The 19,084-nt window shown below is 31.2% G+C and overlaps 1 protein-coding gene across 1 annotated transcript in view; it reads left to right on the top strand.

Annotated features, from left to right (window-relative positions):
• LOC127711453 (fibrillin-1-like) overlaps positions 1-19,084 on the top strand; it is a gene marked incomplete at its 5' end in the record, with an annotated part of 283,783 nt that overhangs the window by 240,211 nt on the left and 24,488 nt on the right. The window contains 20 exons of the mRNA XM_052217522.1: positions 2,876-2,983; positions 3,699-3,806; positions 4,417-4,524; positions 5,060-5,167; positions 6,435-6,542; positions 7,167-7,274; positions 7,925-8,032; positions 8,609-8,716; positions 9,604-9,711; positions 10,432-10,539; positions 10,999-11,106; positions 11,803-11,910; positions 12,628-12,735; positions 13,389-13,496; positions 14,122-14,229; positions 14,995-15,102; positions 16,394-16,501; positions 17,143-17,250; positions 17,996-18,103; positions 18,723-18,830. Of these exons, the coding sequence (XP_052073482.1) occupies positions 2,876-2,983; positions 3,699-3,806; positions 4,417-4,524; positions 5,060-5,167; positions 6,435-6,542; positions 7,167-7,274; positions 7,925-8,032; positions 8,609-8,716; positions 9,604-9,711; positions 10,432-10,539; positions 10,999-11,106; positions 11,803-11,910; positions 12,628-12,735; positions 13,389-13,496; positions 14,122-14,229; positions 14,995-15,102; positions 16,394-16,501; positions 17,143-17,250; positions 17,996-18,103; positions 18,723-18,830 (2,160 nt within the window). The remainder of the gene's footprint in view (positions 1-2,875; positions 2,984-3,698; positions 3,807-4,416; positions 4,525-5,059; positions 5,168-6,434; positions 6,543-7,166; positions 7,275-7,924; positions 8,033-8,608; positions 8,717-9,603; positions 9,712-10,431; positions 10,540-10,998; positions 11,107-11,802; positions 11,911-12,627; positions 12,736-13,388; positions 13,497-14,121; positions 14,230-14,994; positions 15,103-16,393; positions 16,502-17,142; positions 17,251-17,995; positions 18,104-18,722; positions 18,831-19,084) is intronic.

The raw sequence follows: 19,084 nt of genomic DNA, 5'->3' as shown, positions 1-19,084 counted from the left end.
ACCTTCTTCACCAACCAACTGTTACATGAAATAGAAGACGCATATACTCTTATATTTTTTTTTATTTTGAATTGTTCACATCCGCAACAAAATGGAATTGATTTTTACATCATTTCATGATAATGCAATATTATCAATATTAAATTTGCATGCTGAGGGCAATTATTTGGTTACCCTGCTTTGGCACCGACTATTCATCTTTTGTATAAGGAGAGAAGCAGGAGTCTTTTTTCTTTGGACAAACAATTTTTCCGACTTCAATAAAACAGAAATTATTTTTTCAATAAAATACAGGTACAAGAATTTATGTTGAAACTCAATGTTGTATTTATTTTCCCCCTAATTTTAAATGCAAACAAACTGATATATTCACTTCCGTACCTAATCAATTTTTTTGTCTAGAAATTTGGAATAAAAATCTTATTTAAAAAAGTATGCCTTAATGCACAAAAGATATATATGTTCGGTGCCCAAATAAATTTTTATCACTGTCAGATACATTTTTAAAAAAAAACTTATTTGTTATATGATAATTCTGCAAAGAAGTATATTTACTATCTGTATATCCATATTACAATTATTAATAATCTATCAAACATATTTCTTAATAACGTCCCGTAAATTTTCTCAAATATTATTGGATATATTCCGCAAATATTACGGATGCGAAATCTCTGCTGCTTTTGTGAATACGAACATTTCAATTCCGCAACCATTCCGCAACGTTTACGGTGCGGTAACTTTACGGATGCTCTGTGAATCAGGTCCCTGGTCATAGTTGAAATTGTAGCATTTACACAGATATTCATGAATATAAAAATAGGAATTGTTGTATGATTGCCATTGGGACAATTCTCCACCAAAGTTCAAATGAAGTGGATGTAAGCAATAATAGGCACCCGTACGACCTTCAACAATGAGAGAAAACCCATACTTTCTAATCGGCTATATATTGAACGTTGTTAATTTTTGTCAGATCAGTATCTTATTAAACGGCATTTGTATATATTGCAAGAGTGTTTTATTAAGGAAGATAACATTTAAATATCATCAAATATCTATAGTTTTGAATAAGACAAATACGCTTAATAAGTTTTTAAATGTACCAGTTCACATGGTGACAATACTTAAGTAAGTGTTACCAATTTGCTGTTTTCAATTTGCCTTTGTAAATTAAAGGTGTACTGTATTGGCCTCGAGACTTGAAGAGTCGATGGTCAACATAACTGATCGAGTATCTTTTCCAGGACTTATACATAGAAAGCAAGTTCATAATGATTTTGTTTAAAGATTTCAAAAGAAACTTACTTTAATCAGGTACAAAAGAGGGACGAAAGATACCAGAGGGACATTCAAACTCATAGATCGAAAACAAACTGACAACGCCATGGCCAAAAATAAAAAGACAAACAGACAAATAATAGCTCAGATGACACAACATAGAAAACTAAAGACTAGGCAACACGAACCCCACCAAAAACTGGGGGTGATCTCAGGTGCTCAGGAAGGGTATGCAGATCCTGCTCCACATGTGGCACCCGTCGTGTTGCTTATGTTATTACAAATCCGGTAAATAGTCTAATTCGGTAGGTCACATTCGTGAAAAGGGAAGGGTATTGTAGTTACGACATAAGGATCATATCCGAGTACAAGTCTACAAGAAAACATCGACGGAAAAGAAGCAAATCGCACCAGAACGTGGACACAAATTAAACCTTTCCGTATTACAAAAGCAGCAATTCATAATTTCAAGCTCTACCTTTAGTCTGGTCTAAAATTAAACTTACAATAAAAAAAATAGTGATAAGAATATTATTTCACATGAGGTTGAGCACGCCGTTATATATATCTGAATAAATTTTACAGTTGATCTGTGTGACGATTTTCCCTGTGAAAATGGAGGATCAAAAAAAGTGTCAGGAAAAGCCTGTCAGTGTACATGTAGAAGTGGATTCTCTGGATCATCATGCGAAAGTATGTTTTTCCTCGTGTGGGCGTTTTTTATGCTACCATTTTATTATCTTGATATATCATTGTTAAAAACATGCCTCCGACCAGTATGACATATCAAACTGCTATCTACAACTATCGGGGATTATTTCTCTCAGCATCTAGGAAATCGTTTTATAATCATTAGACTTACTTTCATATTAGAACATTAAAACAATCAATGGAGATGATTTTTGAGCAAATTTGACATAATGTAGTCTGCCATTATAACGGTATATGTGTTATAGTAATTGTTCCATAAAGCAAGTCAACCAATTCCTAGGGATTGAAAATACATACATATTGAAGACCGTACTTTGACCTATAATGGTTTACTTTTATAAATTTTGACTTGGATGGAGAGTTGTCTCATTGGCACTCATACCACATCTTCTTATATCTATATATGTAAGAAAAATAAATAATTGAATACGTTTTTTTAAGATAGGGTTATATTAAGTTTGATGAGTTTGAGCTATTGAAGTTGCCATTTGATAAGGACTTTCCGTTTTGAATTTTCCTTGGAATTCGGTATTTTTGCTATTTAATTTTTTTTTTCGATTTACGCGACTCAAACATTGATGATTATAATTGTTTACGCCAGACGCACGAAAGAATCATTAGCCGACGAATGAAATGGCCAAATAAAATACAAAGTTGATGAGCATAATCCTTTCGTCTTAATTTAAACCTGAGGGCTATTGTTTTTTTTCTTTAGTATCGAGTAGCTGAACGTTATACACCAATGTATACGATGAAATATAAATGATATATTGAACAAAATTTGATTCTAGAAATTATATAAACAATATTTTAAAAAGTTCCCACTAAAGGGATTATCCAAGCAACAGTGGAATCTGATATTAATTTTTAAAGTTGTTTGCAGTAACACCTTGCACCAGCCAACCTTGTTTATATGATGGTAGTTGTTCTATATCAGGAAACAGATATAGCTGCAATTGTTCAAAGGGATTTTCGGGCAAATCATGTGAAGGTAAGTTTATCAAAATAGAAATGAAACTCATAACTGGAAGCACGATTTAATTTTGTTACTGCGTTAGACTTTCTTTAGAAAAGAGGGACGAAAGATACCAAAGGGACATTCAAACTCATAAGTTAAAAAATAAACTGACAATGCCATGGCTAAAAAGAAAAAGACAAACAGACAAACTATAGTACACAAAACACAACATAGAAAACTAAAGATTGAGCAACACGAACCCCACCAAAAACTGGGGGATCTCAGCTGATCCGGACGGGTAAGCAGAGGCGATGTAATAAACTTGAGATGAAATTTGTATTCTGATAAAGGATTAATTGACGGCAGTTCTTCTTTAAAACAAATGTCCAGTCACCCATCATATTTGCATTAACTTAATGCCGTTAGTCATATATTGAAACGCAGTAAACGTCAGATGTATATCTAACCTAGTCAGGAAGAAAAATTCAACAATAAAATTCAATTAAAAAATGTATAATTACTTAACTGTATACATGTAGATTACATTTTCAATTTGGAGACCTATCATTATGACAGCGATACACTATGAATGTTCACATACTTTCCTATGCAATGTACTAATCAGCATGAATTAAGTGTGGTTTACCCGATACGTACATGTAGTTCTGATAAATAAAGTAAATCTATATCAAAATGTGAATATTACTACATAGAAATTTAAATAAATGATTTTTCAATTTTGCTCTAGTGACACCATGCAGCAGTAGTCCTTGTTTAAATTCTGGATCATGCTTAAATGTTAATGGCAGCTACGTATGTGTTTGTCCTAAAGGATACTCTGGCAAATTATGTGAAGGTACAAATTACTGATCATTACTATAACTTTATTTACTAAAAGACAGTATATATCAGGGTTTGGTTTGATTCGAATCATATTGATGAAACAAAGATTATTTCAATTTCTATGTAAATAAAGTTCTGGTCAGAGTTAGAGTAAGCAAAAGCCAGAAGTGTTATGCACGGAGTTATTTTGTTGACGATGTAACAAAACAATAAAGATTTATATAATTGCGTATTAGACAGACACATTAAGATGGCTTTTTAATATGCTAATACACATGGTAACAATACAACTGAACACCAGTCGTATCTGCAAATTATTGTCGAATCATACCCTGCAAATCTTTGATATCAATGAGTGCAAACCACATTAGCATCTATTTACAATTTCAACGTTTTTCTTTGTCTTGATCTTACATTTATACAACAAATGTTTGTCGTGTGGCAAGAACACTATCAAACGGAAAGGAAAAAATTGGTATCAGCAACTACATATTTCTGTGTGGAAACTTATAAAAAAACAATTAAAGAATATCATTCAAACAGTTCATATAACATTCTATAACGATGAGAACATTATTTCGCATGGACTTGTGTACTCTTTGATATCTGAAATGATTTTACAGTTGATCCGTGTGACGGTTTTCCTTGTGATAATGGAGGAACAAAAACTATATCAGGAAAAACGTGTCAGTGTACATGTAGAAGTGGCTTCTCTGGATCATCATGTGAAGGTTTTTCTGTTTGTTATGTTGACGTTTCTGTTGATTATAGTTGCTACCATTTCCGATGTATACAATTGTTTTAACATGTCTTCAATCAGTATAAGAGATAAAATAGAAGATCGTTTAACGATGGACAATGTAAATTGTACAATTCAACGAGATCAATTCGATCAAAATAATGAGACTTATTTAATATTAGCATGTTTACTAGTTAATAAAAAGAAAAATTTACCGATCACAATTTTAGGTTGCAAACCAATCAAACGGATAATTGTAAATTAGTCATATACCTTTTTAACTCCTTAAATCAAGACAACCAATTCATAATAAGAGAAAATACATGTTTATGTACCAAAAAATATGTATTACAAAAGAGTGATATAAAAGAGAAGATTTTCTAATGTATAAATCCAAAGAACGCTACATCAAATTCAACGGTGTTATATAAAAAATATATAGTAGACAATTCTTAACTCTAAGAATTTTAAAGAAAAAAATAAACAAAAAAGGATGTTGAAATTTTATTTTATCATGTTGCTTGCAGTAACGCCTTGCAGTAGCCTTCCTTGTTTTCATGGGGGTAAATGTTCTATATCAGGAAACAGCTTCAGTTGCAATTGTTCAAAGGGGTATTCTGGCAAATCATGTGAAGGTACGTTTACCATAATATATTTGATAAAGAAAAGCCGTAATTGAAAAACACGAATGTATCTGTACCAATGCATGAGACTTAATTAAAAAAAAAACTGTTAAATAAACTGAAAATGATTTTCTTAACCTTTCGGTAACAGGGAGAACAGTACCTTAGAAAAGAATATCAAATCATCCAAACATATGCATTCTTCCATAATTCTTCTAACGCAGATTAGTGTTTTTGAAAGAATTTCAGAAAGCTTATTATTTGTGATTTATTTCTGACAAAGATGTAACATTGCTATGTGCAAAGTGTCACAGCCCAATCACAAACACATTAAAATTTACTTCGGTTAGTTTGATATGTAGATGAGATGTAATTTCATCTCAATACTTTCATAACATGATGATTATTACGCATACAATTCAAGGAAATATACCATGTTTCATAGGTATGTTTTCTATTTAAAAAATCAAGTAATTGTAGGTTGATTAAAATATAGCCATATGCTTTAAGTTCTTCTGAAAATATTTTTTTTACGATAACACGGAAATGAAATCTTGAACGTATACAATGCACTAGTACTCTGTGTTGTACCAGACATCAACGAATATTTTCACAAAACATTTTACGATTAACATTGATCGTAAGTTATACTGAATTGTTCATGACGTACGAGTGTTTTTTTTTTTGGTGAAAAGAATCACAGGTTAAAAAACATTTTGTATGTGGTTTATGTTTGTATGGTATGTTTGTTTTTATAGTGATTGAGATTATAACACAATGTTGACTGCTGTACCCCTATTTTTGACATTTTTACCTATTATGTCTGTTTGATTTGTTCACACATTGTTGTCAATATAATGGAATTTTATGCGACTGTCATACAAGTGAGAGGTTTAGCTAGCTTTAAAACCAGGTTTAATCCACCATTTTTTACATAAGGAAATGCCTGTACCAAGTCAGGAATATGACAGTTGTTTTCCATTCGTTTGATGTGTTTGAGCTTTTGATTTTGCCAATTGTTAAGGGCCTTTCCGTTTTGAGTTTTTTCTTGGAGTTTGGTATTTTTGTTGTTTTACTTTTTTTATACAGAGTTTGCCGCACAATCACAAGCATATAATTTTCACTCCGAGTCAATCGGTCTTCGTGCCATCTCTTAAATGCTTCGTACTTGGCAACAAAAGCTGCACCAATTTTTCTAATGTATGACATAATAACTTATCTCAAATGTTAACATTGTAACCTAAATCATGTAATGTTTTATGATCTAACTTTGTTCTAGTTACACCATGCAGCAGTAGTCCTTGTGTAAATTCAGGATCATGTTATAATGATCATAGCAGCTACGTATGTGTTTGTCCAAAAGGTTATACTGGGAAAATATGTGAAGGTAGTATATTCGACTTCTAGCCTACAAATGTTTGCTCTTTACCAAACAATTTAAAAGTAAAAAGTACAAAAGCAGTATTTTACAATTTCAAACACTTCTCTGGTCTGGTCTGGGATTAAATTTACGAATTCATCCACTTGAGGAAACACAAAGCATCCAGAAAGGCTTCAGCTATAAGATGTTAGTTTCTGACATGTGGGCCTAGGTTTTCGAAGATTCATGTCATAAGATGGTCTTAGGATAATCATGAAATTATTCCTTCACATTTTAAATGATTATATATATGTTTTGCTACATTCAGTCGTTTCCTGCTTTAAAAATGTTATTATAGTAGATATTCTAAAGAAAATAAAAGAGTTTCTATTATCGGCACGTCACATTGTCTAACTGAAATCATGTTACGGTTCAAGATAAAATGTAGAAACATGTAAGAAAATGTTGGAGCAGGTGATTGCCACGAAAAGAGCACACGAAACAATTTATATTGCTGCATGCTAATATATGAACATATAAGGTGTACAACATTTATTTGTCCTCTAATTCAATGAATCCCGAGAACCTCGATATATTTTAAGCATTACCTGTACCTAATTACCCTTTTATGGATTTAAATTAATTTCACAGTCGATCCATGTGATGGTTTTCCTTGTGATAACGGAGGAACAAAATCTGTATCGGGAACAACCTGTCAGTGTACATGTAGAAGTGGCTTCTCTGGATCATCATGTGAAGGTATTTCTGTTTTTATGTGGACGTTTCTGTTGCTCATACCATTTTCGATGTATGCAATTGTTTTTAAATGACTTAAATCATTCTTATTTATAAATGGACGATGTATGTAGTACAATTACAGGGACATACAATCGATTAATACTAAAAAAGTCTTACTTTAATATTAGTAAATGATCGTAAATTTACCACTTAATTGAAATGTAATTTCATATTATTTTAATTGGATTTTATCTAAGGCAATAAAACATTAAAACTGTATATTTGTTTTTCATTCAGTACCCTTTTTACTAGTTCAAACAATTCAACCAATTCCAACGGAGAAAAAATAATGTTAATGTACTGAAAATATGAAGAAAAAAAAACGTTGATTGCATGGTTTACACGAGAGGGTTGCTTATCTTTTTCTTACTTTTTGTTAACAACAAAGATATAAAATATTCCATGCGATTCCCTCGGTTAATGTTTGTTACCTCTTATCCGATTGACGAGATTTAAACATCGGTAAACTACATTCGCATTAACTTAATTCCAATTTACATGATGTAATATTTATGATACATAGAAAAACGTTTGATTCAGTTGAATAATACCAATCAATCTTTAAGTAACAGGAGAGGTTGATTTGATTTTTTTTTTTATTTTGTCTGCAGTAACAGCTTGTAGTAACCAGCCATGTTTTCACGATGGTAGTTGTTCTATATCAGGACACAGCTTCAGTTGTAATTGTTCAAAGGGATATTCGGGTAAACTATGTGAAGGTAAGTTAATCATAATATATTTAAAGAATAAATTGCATTATTTGAGAACACGGTTTTGTCTACTAGTATATAAACGTAAACGATATTTTTAAAAGCGATTTGTTAGCTGATGGTCATTTTGTTTTATGAAGTAAAAGGAACAGACAGTTTATATAAAAAAAGAAAATATCAAATCAACTATTACAGGTGCATTATACGAAACGTAAATGAAGAATATGAGGATTTTTAAATAGCTGTTTGAAAGCAATTTGAACAGTGCAAAAATATTTAATAAACTGTATGGTATTTCCTGAGCGGGTGGTATTGCCAATACGAAGACAGTATCAACATCAAGTCATTTAGTATTGAATATTATTATGATACCGAAACCTACGAACAAATCATAATAAGTTAAGTTTTACTAGTATGATACCGTACTTAGTAGGAACTTTCCGTTTTGAATTTTCCTTAGAGTTCGGTATTTTTGTTATTTTACTTTTTGCTGTAAAATGGTTATTATGAAAAAAAAACAACTTTATATTAAAATGTGAAAAATACTACATAATACATTTAGATTGTTTTTTCATCTTACTTTAGTCACACCATGTAGCAGTAGTCCGTGTGTAAACTCTGGATCATGCTTAAATGTTAATGGCAGCTATCTATGTGTTTGTCCTAAAGGATACTCTGGCAAATTATGTGAAGGTACACATTACTGATCCTTATTGTCACTTTATTGAATAGAATTAGCATAGGAGACAATATCTTCCTAAATTTTGTTTGATATGAGTCATTTTATCTTTGATAATCGAGTTAAAAATGTAAATATTCTTAACACGGATATTCTTGAATATAAAAATAAAGAATTGTGGTATGGTTGTCACTGAGACAACTATCCATCAAAGTTCAAATGAAGTGGATGTAAGCAATAATAGGCAACAGTATGAACTGTAACAATGAGAAAACCCATACCGTATAGTCGGCTATATATTGAACTTTGTTAATTTCTGACAGATCAATATGTAATTCAACGGCATTTTTATATAATGTGAGTGTTTATTTGATTACGGAAGATAGAATTGAAATATAGTCACATATGTATAGTTTTGTATAAGACAAATACGCTTGGTTTTTTTTTTGTATGTACTAGTTCACATGGCGACTATACTAACGTAAGCGTTATTATCTGGCTGTTTCTATTTTGCCATTGTAAATGCAAGGTTAACTGCATTGGCCTCGATACTTGAAGAGTTGAGGGTCAACATAATTGATCGAGTATTTATTCCAGGACCTAACCAGAAAAAGCCTGTTCATAACAATTGTGTTAAATGATTTTTTTTTATTCTATTAAAATAAGAAACTTACTTAAATCAGGTACAAGTCTACAAGAAAGCATCGACGGAAATGAAGCAAATCTCACCAGAACACAGAAACAAATGAAACCTTTCCGTATCACAAAAGCAGCAATTTATAATTTCACACTCTACCTTTAGTCTGGTCTAAAATTAAACTTACAATAAAACAAATAGTGATAAGAATATTATTTCACATGAGGTTGAGCACCCTGTTATATATCCAAATAAATTTTACAGTTGATCCGTGTAACGGTTTTCTCTGTGGAAATAGAGGAACAAAAACAGTGTTAGGAACATCCTGTCAGTGTATATGTAGAAGTGGTTTCTCTGGATCATCATGTGAAGGTATGTTTTTCCTTATGTGGACGTTTTTTATGTTACCATTTTATTTTCGTGAGATATTATTGTTAAAAATATGCCCCCAACCAGTATGACAAATCAGACCGCTATCTACAACGATCAGCGATTTAATTATCAGTCTCTGCATCCAAGAAATCATTTTTTTTTAGTTATAAGACTTACTTTCATACTAGTACATTAAACAGTCAATGGGGATGAGTAAATTTGACATAATGCAGTAAGCCATTATTACGGTATATTTGCTATAGTAATTTGTCCCTAAAAAAAGGCAACCAATTCCTACGGATTGAAAATACATGCATATGTAAAGAAAAATAAATAACTGAATATGTTGTTTTTTTTTTAGATAAGGTAATATTAATCGATTTACCCGATTCGAACATTGGGGATTATTATTGTTTACGCCAGACGCGCGTTTCGTTCACAAAACACTGTGACCCATTGAATTAGAGAAACATTAAAAGACCAACTAAAATACGAAGTTGAGGAGCTTACTACTTCCGCCTTTATTTATACCTGAGTGTTATTGCGTCTTTTCTTTAGTATCAGGTAGCAGAACGATATATACAACTTATACGATGAAATATAAATGACATATTGAACAAAATTTGATTCTAGAAACCATATAAATAATATTTTAAAAAGTTCCTACTAAAGGATTTATTTAAGCAACAGGCTGACATTTACTTTCAAAGTTGTTTTCAGTAACACCTTGCACCAGCCAGCCATGTTTACATGCTGGTAGTTGTTCTATATCAGGACACAGCTTCAGTTGCAATTGTTCAGAGGGATATTCTGGTAAATTATGTGAAGGTAAGATAAACATAACATATCTGAAGAAGAAATGGCATAATTTGAGAACACGGTTTCATAAATATTTACGATATTTTTTAGAACCGAAAAGGAAAGACACTTCATATTAAAAATAAAATATTAAATCGCCCATTACAGGTGCATAAGACGTTATTTCGGTAAATATGAAACGTAAATGAACTATATGGGGATTTTTAAATAGCTGTTTGAAAGCAATTTGAACAATGCAACGAATGTATGGTACTTTTTCTGAGCGGGTACTATTGCCAATAGAAAGACAGTATCACTTTCAAGTCATTTGATAATGAATATTCATTTTGATACTAACATCTACGAACAAATCATAATAAGCTATGTTTTACTTTGCTGTAAAATTGTTATTATTAATAAAATGAATCTATATTAAAACGTGAAAACTACTACAAAATACATTTAGACTGTTTTTCCATCTTGCTTCAGTGACACCATGTAGCAGTAGTCCGTGTGTAAATTCTGGATCATGCTTAAATGTTAATGGCAGCTATCTATGTGCTTGTCCTAAAGGATACTCTGGCAAATTATGTGAAGGTACAAATTACTGATCATTGTTGTCACTATATACGATAGAATTAGCATAGGAGACAATATCTTCCAAAATTGTGTTTGATATAAATCATATTATCTTAGATAAACGCTTTTTTCTATCAATAAAGTTCTGATCACATTTAAAAATGTAGCATTAGCACGGATATTCTTAAAAAATAATGATATGGAATGATTGCCAATGAGACAACTATCTACCAAAGTTCAAATGATGTGGATGTAAGCAACTATAGGCAACCATACGACCTTCAACAATGAAAAAAAAACCATACCATATAGTCAACTATATATTGAACTTTGTTAATTTCTGTCAGATCAATATGTATTTCAACGCCAAGGCTCCGTGTTGAAGGCCGTACTTTGACCTATAGTTGTTTACTTTTTATACGTTGTGACTTGGATGGAGAGTTGTCTCATTTGCACTCATACCACTTCTTCTTATTTATATTATACAGAAAAGTCCAGTTCATAACAATTCTGTTAAATATTTTTTTGTTGTTCTATTAAAATAAGAAACTTACTTTAATTCGGTACAAGTATACAAGAAAGCATCGACGGAATGGAGCAAATCACATCAGAACGCGGACACCAACTAAACCTTTTCGCCTTACAAAAGCAGCAATTTATAATTATTTCACATGAGGTTGAGTACCCTGTTATATATGTAAATACATTTTACAGTTGATCCGTGTGAAGGTTTCCCCTGTGAAAATGGAGGAACAAAAACAGTGTCAATAGCAGCCTGTCAGTGTACATGTAGAAGGGGCTTCTCTGGATCATCATGTGAAAGTATGCTTTTCATTGTGTGGACGTTTTTGACGCTGCCATTTTATTTTTGTGATATACTATTGTTTAAAAAATGCCTCTTACCAGTATGACATAACAGCGATCGGCGATTTATGTATTCAACTCAGCATCCGGAAAATTATTTTATAGTTATAACACTTACTTTCATATTAGAAGATTAAACAGTCAATGGAGATCATTATTGAGCAAATTAGACATGATGTAGTATGCCAATAAAACGATATATTTGTTATAGTAGTTTTCCAGTGAAGCAATGCAATAAATTCCTACGAATTGAAAGTAAATGCATATGTTAGAAAAACAAATAACTGAATAGTTTTTTTTTTTCAAGATAGGGTAATATCATTCCATTTACGCGATTCGTACATTAGGGATTAAAATTGATTACGTCAGATGCGCGTTTCATCTACAAAAGACTAATCGGTGACCCATGAATTAAAGAAACATTAAAAGAACATATAAGATACGACATTGAAGAGCATACTACTTTCGCCTTAATTTATAGTAGAGGGTTATTGTTTCTTTTCTTAGTATCAAGTAGCAGAACGATATACACCAATGTATATGATGAAATATAAATGATATATTGATGAAAATGTGATATTTGAAATAATATAAACAATATTTAAAAAATTTCCTGCTTAACGAATTATTTAAGCAACATAGGAGGCTGACATTTATTTTTAAAGTTGTTTGCAGTAACACCTTGCACCAGCCAACCTTGTTTATATGACGGTAGTTGTGTTATATCAGGAAACAGCTATAGCTGTAATTGTTCAAAGGGATTTTCGGGCAACACATGTGAAGGTAAGTGTAACGAAATATATATGAAAATGAAACTCATGACTTGAATAAGTAAAATAACAAAATACCGACCTCCAAGGAAAATTCAAAACGGAAAGTCCCTTATCAAATGGCAAAATCAAAGCTCAAACACATAAAACGATTAGAAAACAACTGTCATATTCCTGACTTGGTACAGACATTTCCTTATAATTTCATCTATGTAACTGTTTTAGACTTTCTTCAGAAGCGATATAATAAACTTGAGATGAAATTTGTATTCTGGTAAAGGATAAATTGACAACACTTCTTATGTAAAACCAATATTCAGTCACATTTGCATGTACCTAATGTCGGTAGTCCTATATTTAAACGGAGTATACGTTGGATTTATACTTTACGTAGTGAAGAAGAAAAAATAAACTTTGAAAATTTAATTCAAAGAATGTACAATAATTTTACTGTATGCATGCTGGTTACATTTTCTATTTGGAGACAGTATCATTATCACAATGATATATTATGAATTTTCACATACTTTCCCATGCAATGTACTAATCAATATAAATAATGTTGTATTTGCCCGATACATTGTTCTGATAAATAAATTTAATCTATATAAATATGAAAATTACTACTTGAAAATCTAAATAAATGATTTTTCAATTTTGCTGTAGTGACACCATGCAGCAGTAGTCCTTGTGTAAATTCTGGATCATGCTTAAATGTTAATGGCAGCTATTTATGTGTTTGTTCAGATGGATATTCTGGCAAATTATGTGAAGGTACAAATAAATGAGCAATACTATCTCTTTATGTACAACATTGATAATAAAACACAATATTTTTCAAGGTTTGTTTTGATGTATATCATATTGATGAAACAATTTTTAAAAGATTATTGTAACTTCCATGTAGATAAAGTTCTGGTCAGAGTAAATTAAAAAAACGGAAGTTTTATGCAAGGAGTTATTTTGTTGACGATGTGAACAAAATAATAAAGATTTATATGGTTGTGTATTAGACAGACACATTAAGATGGCTTTTTAATATGCTAATACACATGGTACCAATACAACTGAACACAGTCGTATCTGTAAATTATTGTCGAATCATCCCTGCAAATCTTTGATTTTATCAATGAGTGCAAACCACATCAGCATCAATTTACAGTTTCAACGTTTTTTTTTTTTTGCCTTGATTTTATATTTATACAACAAATGCATGTCGTGTAGTAAGAACCCTATCAAAAGGAAAGGAAAAAAATGGTATCAGCAACTGCATATTTCTGTGTGGAAAAAAAATATTTTAAAGAATTTCATTCAAACAGTTCATATAACATTGTATAACGATGGGCACATTATTTCACATGGAATTGTGTACTCTTTGATATCTGAAATAATTTTACAGTTGATCCATGTGACGGGTTTCCTTGTGATAATGGAGGAACAAAAACTATATCAGGAAAAACGTGTCAGTGTACATGTAGAAGTGGCTTCTCTGGATCATCATGTGAAGGTACATCTGTTTGTTATGTAGACGTTTCTGTTGCTCATAGTTGCTACCATTTCCGATGTATACAATTGTTTCAACATGTCTTCAATCAGTATAAGAGATAAAATAGAAGATCGTTTAACGATGGACAATGCAAATAGTACAATTCAACGAGATCAATTCAGTCAAAATTATGAGACTTATTTTATATAAGCATGTTTACTAGTTAATGAAAATAAAAATTTACCGATCATAATTTTAGGTTGTAATATTTAGTCATATACCTTTTTTACTCCTTAAATCAAGACAACCATTCATAAGTGTTTCTCGTTTCTTGTATTTTATATAGATTAGACAGTTGGTTTTCCTGTTTGAATGGTTTTACATTAGTCATTTTTGGGGCCCTTTATAGCTTTCTGTTCGCTGTGAGCAAAGGCTCCGTGTTGAAGACCATACATTGTACTTTGACCTATATTGGTTTGCTTTTACAAATTGTGACTTGGATGAAGAGTTGTCTCATTGGCACTCATACCACATCTTCTTATATCTAACCAATTCATAATAAGAGAAAATACTTGTTTATGTACACAACAAATGTATACGTTTTTTTTTTAAAAGAGTGATATTAAAGAGAGAGTTTTCTAATGTATTAATCCAAAAAAACGCTACATCAAATTCAACGGTATAATATAAAAGATATATAGAAAACAATGATTAACTCTAAGAATTTTAAAGAAATAGATAAACTTAAAAGGATGTTGAAATTTGATTTTTTTATGTTGCTTGCAGTAACGCCTTGCAGTAGCCTTCCTTGTTTTCATGAGGGTGAATGTTCTATATCAGGAAACAGCTTCAGTTGCAATTGTTCAAAGGGGTATTCTGGCAAAGCTTGTGAAGGTACGTTTACCATAATATATTTGAAAAAGAAAAGGCGTAATTGAAAACACGAATGTATCTGTACCAATGCTTTAGACTGAATTGAAAACAAACTGTTAAATAAACTGAACATGATTTTCTTTAATTTTCGTATACTGCTATAACAGTACCATAATGAAGAATATCCAATCATTCATACATATGCATTCTACCATAATTACGATACTTGAATAAAGTTAACGTCGCATTTCTGCATTTCTTTTTTAAAAGAAATTTGAACAATAAAAACATTCATTTCAAGGAAAGTATAATGTTTTCCTTGGCAGCTTATATTTTCAATATGAAACAGTAGCAATATAAAGGCAATGAATTATGAATAATTCTTATATGACTTGCTTATCTACAAATATTTGAATAGGATTGGTCTGTTTTTTCCCTTGGTTTACACCTAGATGAACCGTGTTTCCGAAACTACTTCCGTAACCTATGTAAACACTTGGTCGATGTTTACTGTAATATATTCATGCGCGATAAGATATACACATGCGTAGGATCCTTGGGTTCCAAGAAAATCGAAATAGAAAAATGATACAGAACAGTTTTTTCCCTATTCTAATGCATAACAAAATAACAAAAAGTAATAATGCATTAAAGCTAGAGAAATGTGAATTGATTGAAATAAAATAAAATTTCTCAGTTTTACATGAATAACGTTGCCGAATTAACGTCATGGCCAAAAATGACGTCATACAAAAGAAAAGTACCAAGCTGAAGTTTATTCACTTACTTGTACGCTTCAAATTCGGATGATATATCAATAAATGAAGTGTTTGAGAAAAGTGTTGTTTTATTCTTTACTTTTATTGCATTAATCGAACATTTATGGATTTCAGTAGGTCAACATGGCGGCTTGCTCCTAAGCAACGACCCTGGATTTGACGGCTAATACAAAAAATTGTTTATTAAAAATTGCAAACGTTTGCATTAAGAATTATAAGGATTTAACACATTTTTTCGAAAAAATTATTGGTGTGTTAACTGCGTTTCTGACTCACAAACTTAACAAAAAAGTCCTTCAGACTTATATTTAGTTGATGAGATAATCACCCCAGTTCGTACATCAATAAACTCTACAAAAAATGTTTTGAATCTTATGATATCCCACTAAATTACCAAAAAAACAGGTACAATTCATAGTAACCTATGTCTTTTTTGGCTAAAAAATAATATAAATCTATCTTTAAATATGAAAACTACTGTAAAAACTTCTATGCATTACATTTAAATTGTGTACTTTCTAATTTCGCTCCAGTGACACCATGCAGCGGTAGGCCGTGTGTTAATTCTGGATCATGTTTAAATACTAATGGCAGCTATGTGTGTGTTTGTCCAAAAGGATATTCCGGTAGATTATGTGAAGGTACAAATTAAAGATTATAGTGTCACTTCATTAATTAATTAAAGTGATCATACGAATATCTACCAAAGTTTGTTTGATATTAATCATCTTGATGACATAGTTTCTTATCTCATCATCATTTCGATGTAGAAAGATACCATTTAGACCTTAATGCCGAAAGTCTGTTAAATATTTGCCATGTAGATCATTTTTGTAATCAAATGGCATTTCAATAAAGCAAGGAGTAGTTTTTATTTAGATTGCTGAAATATCTAAATCATAAAAATGTATACAGTTTTGCATAAGACAGACACACCTAATTGAAAATTTATTGTATGAGTTCTCATACTGACAAATGTTTTACTTGGAAATTAAAACTTTGATCCCTACCACTCGAGTCATTGATCTTAATGTATTGCGTTCAAGGCAAATAACCAGCAATTTACAATATCAAAGTCTTTCATAGGTCCGATCTGGGAATTCATATACTATTCCATCCACTGTAAACAAGGACCCTATCACACAGGCACTAAAACGACCGCAAAACAATTCAGTTTAATTGAATTTCTTTCCATAAAATGAGAACAACGCTACGACGGGAATAATATTTCACATTAGTTTGAGGATCATTTAAAATTTATATATCTAAATTAATTTCACAGCTGATCCGTGTGACGGTTTTTCTTGCCAAAATGGAGGAACAAAAACTGTATCAGGAACAACCTGTCTATGTACATGTAGAAGTGGCTTCTCTGGATCATTGTGTGATGGTATTTTTTATTTGTGTGGACGTTTTTGTTGCTACCATTTTATTTTCATTTTAAATAATTGGTGAGTTAAATGCCTGCAATCACCGTTACAGATCGATAACGGTAGCAGTAGTTTACTGATGTTAAAATCGATTTAGAAGACAAGCAAAAACTGAATGAATCACATGCACCCAAAATGGAGCGAGACCGAATGAACATTATTTATAAGGATCAACGATAAATGCAGTAAAGTTCAGAGTGACTAACAATCCTCGCAGATTATAAGTTTGATATTAGTACATTCGTCAGATAATTATTTGTTTAGTAGTATTGAGAGAAAGTTAACTGGACAATACTTTAAGGTACAAAAATCATCAAAAGCCTATATTTTTTAGTTAAATACCCATTTTACTTAGTATAGCAAGCCACCCAATTAATACAGAGAGGAATGAACTTTACTAAGGGTAAATAAAGAAATTGATACTGGAAATCTTGAAATCGAGAGATATAATTTACATCAGAGGGTTTATTACCTTTTTCGTATGTATCAAACAAATGTACTACATTTTCGTGTATAAAAACAAAGGAACCATATTTGCGTACGTATCAAACAGAGGAACTAGAAACCAGTCAATATGATGTAATATTAAGGATTAAAAAAAGTAGGATTCTAGGCAACATATTTACATGACTTGAAACTTTTCTTACTTGAAGAAATATTTAAACAAGCTGTGAGGCTGAATTTTGATTTTGATGTTATTTACAGTAACCCCATGTAGTTACCAGCCTTGTTTTCATGATGGTAGTTGTTCTATATCAGGAAACAGCTTCAGTTGCAATTGTTCAAATGGATATTCGGGCAAATTATGTGAAGGTAAGTTAAACTAAAATATATTGATGAAGAAAAAGCATCATTTGAAAACGCGTTTCATCTATATCAATGATTAAACAATCATACATGTACTACATCTTTTTTTTCTAAATCTCACTTGTTATTAGAGGCGACTTTATAAACTGACTGTGATATTTTGTTTTCATAGATTATAAAGTAAAGACAGTTCTTGTAAAGAAATTGAATTATGCATATTTAATATTATCGCTATTTTGTGTATTTTTCCTTTGATCTATTTTTTATCGCTTGAGAAAGAAAATTATCGCTAGAAACTAAGGGCGCATGTACCGTTGTCAATGTAAACACCAATTACGCCATAGGCAATATAGCGATAAACAACGGTCTTTCAAACTCGAGAATGTTTCTCATTCACATCTCATCTAATCGTCCTACGATGAGATTGTAGCTGAGAAACACCTTCTTACTTGAAAAACAATCGGTAATCTGTTATAATTCCAAAAACAATGTTCAAAGCATAATGAATTTTGTTATTTGATTGATAAATTGTTAGCATAAATAAAATAAATTTATATCGAAATGCGAAAATTATAACCTTTTACATTTGAATGTTGTTTTTTTTTTTTTTTTTTTTTTTATCCAGTGACACCATGCAGCAGTAGTCCTTGTGTGAATTCCGGATCATGTGTCAATGTAAATGGCAGCTATGGATGTTTTTGTCCGATGGGATATTCTGGCAGATATTGTGAGGGTACATAAGTTATTTCAACAGTATTTACGAACAAATCACAAAATATGTATAAGCTATGTATAAGTTTGTTAGAAAATTTAATAGTTTTCTTAATATTAATGCATAGTTATGAATCATATATAAATGCAGTAGAGGTCAGGAACACCTTAAGATATCTGAATCCACTAGTTCAATATACAACTATCTCAAAGTCAGAACGATTGTTGTACGCTAAGTGTACAATCTGTCCAGAAACATGGGCTTGGACATCTACA

Source organism: Mytilus californianus, unplaced genomic scaffold (assembly GCF_021869535.1).
Source record: "Mytilus californianus isolate M0D057914Y unplaced genomic scaffold, xbMytCali1.0.p SCAF_8, whole genome shotgun sequence".
In the NCBI taxonomy this organism is placed as follows: Eukaryota; Metazoa; Mollusca; class Bivalvia; order Mytilida; family Mytilidae; genus Mytilus; species Mytilus californianus.
Note: the sequence above shows the minus strand (reverse complement) of the source record. Positions and strands in the feature narration are given on the sequence as shown.